Source organism: Garra rufa, chromosome 4 (assembly GCF_049309525.1).
Source record: "Garra rufa chromosome 4, GarRuf1.0, whole genome shotgun sequence".
Classification (NCBI taxonomy): Eukaryota; Metazoa; Chordata; class Actinopteri; order Cypriniformes; family Cyprinidae; genus Garra; species Garra rufa.
In genome coordinates this window covers 36,228,936-36,237,025 of record NC_133364.1, presented here as the reverse complement: position 1 = coordinate 36,237,025, position 8,090 = coordinate 36,228,936, and the positions used below count along the sequence as shown (strand labels likewise).

Below are 8,090 nucleotides of genomic sequence, written 5' to 3'. Positions count from 1 at the left end.
AAAAGCAATTCATGTGAATTAAAATATTTCAATGTCATTTGCATGTATACTATTCTATAATAATTCAATATTTTTCTATTTATATTTCTAGCAATAAAGATGCAATTTAGTAATTTAAAATTTTGTTTAAAAAAATTCTTAAAGATGAGAAGAAATGGAAAACCCTCTACATTTATTAATATAACAATCTTTAAAACAAATACACAAAAAAACCCTTTGCTGATGCACAAGAAAGAACCCAACACTGTACACAACACTGTTTCAACACTACAAGTCTGAAAAACAATATAAAATAATTTTGTCCTTACATACAAAAAATAAATACTCTCGCCATCACAGAAATCATCATTCTGTATGATGCATTTTCCTCTTTGGGGACCAAATCGGTATTACTATCCTTGTAGAGTCATTTGGTCCCCATAAGATTTAGGATTAGCACACACACACACACACACACACACACACACACACACACACACACACACACACACACACACACACACACACACACACACATGTTGGGTTTACATGTTTTATGGGGACATTCCATAGGCGTAATGGTTTTCATACTGTACAAACCGTACTTTCTATCACCTTACACCTACCCTACACATAAACCTAGCCCTCACAGGAGATTGTGCATACTTTTACTTCGTCAAAAAAACTCATTGTGCATGATTTATAAGCCTGTTTCCTCATGGGGACCTGAGAAATGTCCCCACAAGGTCAAAATCTACTGGTATTCCTTGTGGGGACATTTGGTCCCCACAACGTGATGAATACCAGGTACACACACACACACACACACACACACACACACACACACAAATACAACACAAACAAATACAACACAAACAAACAAACAAAAAAAATCAAGAAAAGTAGCATTCCATTTACAACAAATGGGACCTTATTTTAAAACATCACCAAACTGTGTTACTTGTACCCCCGGTTCATAGACAAGGCTTAAGCCCCAGACTAAACTGTAATTCTGAGCTACGGCAGGGTGTAAATAAATTTTGGGCTGCAGCTGTGTCTATTGCTTTCACTCAGCTGAACCATTTATAATGACTGGATATGTTTTATGACAATTTTTTTTTTTTTTTTTTCCCTAGATTGTTCTAATTCATTGTGCAGTTAGACCAAAGACTCAGTCATGACTCATTCGCTGAACTCATTTTTTACAGTGCAGTATAGCCTAGTTTAAAGGTGCCATAGAATGGAAAACTGAATTTACCTTGGCATAGTTAAATAATAACAGTTCAGTACATGGACATGACATACCATGAGTCTCAAACACCATTGTTTCCTCCTTCTTATATAAATCTAGTGTTTGCAAAAGACCACAGAAAAATAGGTCAATTCCAACATAACAACGACTGTTACGAAACTTTCCCGAGAGCGTTAATTGTTACGCCTCCAACATTTGCATCGCCCAATCATCACTAACGTCAGTACATCAGTAAAACAAGGCGAGTCACTCAAGGGACATGGTTAGCTTAATGCTAGCGCTAGCCTGTTACATTGCAATACATAGGATTTCACTTACCACATAAACAGAGAAATAACTGCGCTGATGATGGTGAATGATGGAGAAATAACTGCCTGATGATGGCGAATGATTTACAGATCTTGAGAATCACTCACGAGCAGCTCTTGTGTGGTAAGCACTTGTGTCTCTGCATTAAAACGTTACACAGAGCACATGCATCACAGTAATCAGACTAAAATATCCGCGATTCAAAACGGCAGATTCAACAAACCGCATATTAAAAGCGGCTAGAGCTCCTAATTATATATATATATTTTTTATCCATGTGCCAGCTATTGACGAGCAGCTCTGAAACAGCCAATCAGAGCAGAGCTCATTAATATTCATGATGCTTCCAAATAAGGCAAAAACAGAGCATTTGATTCTAGGGACAAATCCTAGGGTTGTAAATGGACCTGTAAAACCATTTATGGAGATTTTTTGCCCTTTCCTATGCCATATACCTTCTATGTAGATATCAGAGAACAATTTAAAATATTCTCTCAATGCATTCTATGGCACCTTTAAATAAAATCAAATGTATTTGAATGCAAAAGAATTTTGTTTCGATTTATTAAACTTTCACTTGCAATTAATGCAATTACATGTGTTTTTAGGTAAATTTAAGTGATTTAGAACAACAATTGACAGTATTCCTCAACAGATGTAAAGTACAGTACAGTACATAAATCTCCCGACATTTTTCCTAAGAAATCTTTTTTATAATTATTCATAAAGACCGACTCAGTGGAACAAGTTAGAAACCGTCAAAAAGAGAACTGTTGTGTAACACATTCTTGAACATATGAACAGATTTCAACACCTGATATTTCATCACGTTTAACAAAGAATTATCCATAGAAAGATCCTCTCAAGACAAGCCATTGTATCTACTGCACAACACTCTTGAAATAAACAAACAAACAAACCATAAGTTTGCATTGAAGCCATTCTTTAACGAGTGGAATGACAACCGAAATGTTGTCATTCAAATGTAATATATTAGATAGTCTTGTTCTGCGTTAATTGTTGCACAGGGCGTGCAATATTAAATAAAGAGACGGACAGGGAGTACCAAACAACTTAAGGCTTTAATCAGGGCTCTGAACCGGTTTAAGGAACGAAAACGAAAAACGAAAACAAATGACATTAAACAGGAACAGGAACAAAAACGAAAACAAAATCAATTTTAATCGTTCTGAACAGAAACAGAAACAGAAATTCCAAATTAACCGGTTAATAACGGTATTTTTATCGTTCTCTTTATTATATCAATTTGGCAGACCAAAAACATGAATTCAAATTGTGTGCGCAAATGCGACGGTGACGCATACATACACCGTGAAATGCCCGCGAAGCAGACGTCATAAGCAGAGCCCTTTCTGATGCGACGAGCTTAAGGTTACCAAGCACCTGACTGTTTCATGTGCAAAGGTATGTTTAGGTTTAAGTTATTGTAGCCTAATTAAAACTTGTAGTTAAAATTGTCTATTGTTTTAAGTTCTCTTTTGTTTGAGTGAAAATAGCCTATAATAGGCTATGTATATTAGGTAAGGAATAATTAAATCAACAGGTTTGTATCGCAGATTAAGCCGTGTGGTCAGAATGTGAAGCGGATGGTCTTGAAGGGGCTTATTTCGCTATAGTATTATCAAACAAGAAAATTGTTTTAAAAAAATGATTTGCTCATTTGTAACGCGTTTCCAGGCACGGCCGTAGCCAGCTGAGGTCACCGAGGTCCGGCCATTGGTCATTTTTGTATATTCAAAAATAAAATGCCAAGCTCTCTGAATGATTATTAAGCCGTTTAAACCACCTCATATCACACGAGTGTTTGCAATTCATGTTGATGCGAGAAGCTAGCGCAGTGAACGGGGCTTGAGAGCGCGTTGAGTGAGAGCGCGTGTGCAGCCTCCGTTTGTTGCCAGATCCACGTATTATACTTGTATTTTTCCAATTTAGTGTGACACTTTGGGACGTTTATAAAGTGGGAAGTTGAACGTTAGTGTTACTGATATATTAATCTTGTTTAAAAAACACAAGCTTTGAACTTATTTCGGATATCTTTTTCTCTCTTTTTGTAATTGCTTGTTTTTCGTAGCAATATCTGGCAACATTGTACTTTCATAAAAAAAATCTTCTGACGCTAGGCTATATCAGACAAAGACTATAGAATACCATCTTACCATTTTACCATTCTTAAAAGGACTTTGGCTATATGTAGTGCATTTGAGGGTGTTAATATAGCACAATTTTTTTTAACACCTTACTTCGGACCGCGCTAATTTTCAAACCCTGGTTGTGAACTCGTTTACTTTCGGTTTTAAAGACAAGAAGTTCAAATGACACGAACACGGAATTTGGTTTAATCATTTGTAAACATAATGCCAAACATGTTATTAAAAGGCACACACTATCTATCTATCTATCTATCTATCTATCTATCTATCTATCTATCTATCTATCTATCTATCTATCTATCTATCGTGCTGTGTAATAAAATAACGTTATTAACCGGTATTTTTTCTAGAAAACCGTTCTCGGAACGTATTGTTTAATGAGGAACGCAAGAACAGAAACGTTATAATATCGATTCTGCTCGGAGTGAACCGAATGGATTTTTTTTCCGTTTTTAAGCCCTGGCTTTAATCCACTGTGCTGCAGTATTACAGGTTCACCAGCCCTAGTCGATCTTTGCAGTCTGAACTGAACAGTTTGAAACACACGTTTCAGCACATGTGCATTTGATGTGAAACAAGTCATTTCTCTCTGGCTTTCTGTCTGTTTGATACTGTATTCTCTCTGTGTTGTCACACATATGCCTGCTTATGAGTCATTCTAAATAATTAGAAATATGACGATTATAGTTTCTCTCAATAACAAATTATTTGTTCGCTGTTTTTCTATTTATGTCTATCTGTGGCCTTCCACAAGGCTCTTTTTAGCTCCTTCTCTCTTCCCTGGACAGTTTTTCTGTCTTTAGATCTCCACATGTGCGTAACCTTGGTGTCCTCATTGAGCAGCATTTAAAATTTGATAAACATATCTCTGCTGTTATCGGATCTAGCTTTTATCAGCTTCAACTACTGTCTAAAATGAAACACTTTCTCACTCCCAAAAACTTTAGCTGACAAAAACAGCTTTATGCTGTTGAAGCATTCGTTACGTCTCGTCTAGATTACTGCAATTCTTTATATTGCGTCGTATCTAAGTCTCAAATTGCTCGTCAATAGCTTGTCCAAAATGCGAAGGCGAGACTTCATCATAAATGCCATAAACATAAACACATCACTCCGATTCTGAAAGCTCAATGGCTTCAATGCAAACTTATGGTTTGTTTGTTTGTTTGTTTATTTCAAGAGTGTTGTGCAGTAGATAAAATGGCTTGTCTTGTGAGGATCTTTCTTTGGATAATTCTTTGTTAAACGTGATGAAATATCAGGTGTTGAAATCTGTTCATATGTTCAAGAATGTGTTACACAACAGTTCTCTTTTTGACGGTTTCTAACTTGTTCCACTGAGTCGGTGTTTATGAATAATTATAAAAAAGATTTCTTAGGAAAAATGTCGGGAGATTTATGTACTGTACTGTACTTTACATCTGTTGAGGAATACTGTCAATTGTTGTTCTAAATCACTTAAATTTACATAAACACATGTAATTGCATTAATTGCAAGCGAAAGTTTAATAAATCGAAACAAAATTCTTTTGCATTCAAATACATTTGATTTTATTTAAACTAGGCCATACTGCACTGTAAAAAATGATTGACTTTTTGTTTGGCGAATGAGTCATGACTGAGTCTTTGGTCTAACTGCACAATGAATTAGAACAACTTGAACAGAAATGGAAAGCTTGAAATAACCTTTAACCACGCACAAAGTATCTCTTTTGTTTAATGCATCTTGTAATATTTCATGTATGCAATCAATAGTATAACTGTAAATGTTATTACTGTAATATTACTGGTATTGTAGCTTTGATCTTTGATCCAGTACTGAACAGGTGATGCTAGAAGTTTTTTAAAGAATTGTTGGCCAGTCAGCTCACGCGTATCACACATTACAAGCTAAAAGTGCCATTTAAGTCACATGGATCTATTTGCTTTGAATCTTTTCCATTTGCAAGTAATATATTTCCACCTGTGCATTTACAGATCCCCCTTTAATCATCATATATTTTACAGGTAACAAACCACAGAACGCGGGAAGAAAAAATTAAAGGTACCTTTCTTCATTTTCATGGATTTTGGGATATTTATATTTGGGTAATTGACAAAGTTATGTTTTATTCCCTGTAAAGTAGGAATAAAAATTAAATCTATTTTAAAATCCCAGTGTCAGGAATTCTGGCGTTTGTAGGAAATCTGAAAGAACATCTCCCAGTATTCTACTACGATGTTGCCCTGATGATTGACGTGATTAATCTCTCAAAAGTTTACATACACCTCACAGAATAAACCACTTCATCAGAGAAGAAATTGCTACTTTTTTTTACGATTCTACACCTCTACCCTTCTTATTGCTTATATTATGAACATTTTGTAGATACGGCAGGGTGTATATAAACTTTGGACTGCAGCTGTGTCTATTGCTTCACTCAGCTGAACCATTTATAATGACTGGATATGTTTTATGACAATTGTTTGTTTGTTTTTTCTTTCCTCAAGAAAGACTTTCCTGCCTCTTTGGAACATTTCTGTTCATGCATACTGTGGAGATACTGTAGCAGCTTTATGACATTTGAAGTTTACTGCTGATGGAGAGCTTTTGGGACATTGACAAACAGCACTTCCCAGCAAGTTCTTTTGCAGTCATTATTATTATTAACTTTATTTAGTCAAACTTGCATTCACTAATGCTGGAGTAAGGTTTTAGAAGAAACCTTTCGTTTGGGTTTAATGTTTGTGGTAGTAAAGCTTTGATCATTTTTGGCCTGGTTTCACAGACAGGGCTTAGACTAAGCCAGGATTATGCCATGGTTCAATTAGGACATCTAGCAAAATGTGAAATGAATAACAAATACAAAGTACTTACGCTGCGAAAATATGTGTTCATTAAAAGTATATTATTTCTACAATAAGTACACTTTATAAATATGTGTGCACTTCTTTTATACAGGATTTAAACATCAAATCACATTGAATTGATTGATTACCTTAAAATCTTTTAAATGGCAACGTTCTTGTAAATGACTGTGCTTTTATCTTGGGTGATGAAATACTGACGCAATTTTCATTGTAGATTTCTTTGTAGATTGCCTGGAAAAAAGGTGTCATTTGTTTTTCATTGAGAATTGACAAGAAACTCATATTCTTTAGAGACTCCTCCTGGTTAACTGGAAAAAGGATGAGATATTTCATAACTTTGTCAACACCCATTTTGGTGTATTTGTGCTTTAAAAGGCAACTCTGTGCACCAAGTCACTCACTCTCTCTGGAAGCTCCTTCAGAAACAGCCTCTCTGTCCTCCAGTCATCATTCAAAATGAGCAAGATCATTGTTTTTAGCAAAGAAGGCTTTGGGGGCAGAACAGCTGAATTCAAGAACAGTGTCCACAACTTAGAAGAAAAGGGCTTCAATGACGTCATCTCGTCCGTAAAAGTCATCGGCGCACCATGGGTAGCATATTATGGGAAGAATTTCACTGGAAAGCAGCGGGTGTTTGAGGAAGGAGAGTATGCTACCCTTGAAGACAAAGAAAAGTTTTCTTCCCTCAGGATGATCACAGATGACCTGGACAACCCTGAGATCACGTTGTTTGAGCACATCAACTATCAAGGAAGGAAAGTGACCCTGCAGAAAGAAACCAATCTTCAAGAAATCGATTTCAGCGACATCGCTTCCTCCCACAAAGTGAAAGGTGGTGTCTGGGTCCTCTACGAGCACATCAATCGTCAGGGTGCCCAGCTTGTGGCTTTCCCTGGGGAAGAAGTTCCCAGCTATTTGCCGTTCTGCTTCAATGATGTGGTCAGCTATGTGCGTCCCTTGCTGCCGAAGCCATAGACAGCATCATTCAAAGTGTGTTTTTGCAGCTGAATATGAACTGGAACCCTGTTGGAAAGAATGAAGCGGGTGCTGGGGAATGACTGATCTTGACAAGAAACAATGACTGTGACTCCAACAAATCTGCAAAAAAGAAAAAAAATCATGCATTTAGACTCAACCTTATAATATCTGTGTGAAGACATGTTAATTTGACAGATGTCGTATGAGGATGAATTTTATTAGTAAAAGTTTGAAGTTGCTATAGCCATCACATCAGTAAACGCATGCAATAAAATACAGCTTTGGAATGGTTACAGATCTGATCTAAAGGTCCTATTGTCATTTGAATGTATTTCCCCTGCTTGATGAGAGTGAAATATTGAAAGGGATTTTGGATTTATATTATGCTGTGACAACAAATGCTGCTTTGGTCTGTCAACTTAGAAAATAAAGACTCCTTAATATCTTAATGCTCTGTTTATTTCTCATTTCCTTTTTTAATGTATAGATTTTTTCACTGCAAAGTTATCTTTTATCATGTCATACATTTTAGCCAAAAAATAAATAAATAA

At 36.0% G+C, this 8,090-nt stretch overlaps 1 protein-coding gene across 1 annotated transcript; it reads left to right on the top strand.

The window, feature by feature from the left end:
* The first annotated feature begins 7,017 nt into the window (after positions 1-7,017).
* Positions 7,018-7,536, top strand: LOC141332912 (epidermal differentiation-specific protein-like). Its single transcript, XM_073837874.1, has one exon. It carries the CDS (start codon positions 7,018-7,020, stop codon positions 7,534-7,536), a length of 519 nt encoding a protein of 172 aa, XP_073693975.1.
* The last annotated feature ends 554 nt before the right edge of the window (positions 7,537-8,090 follow it).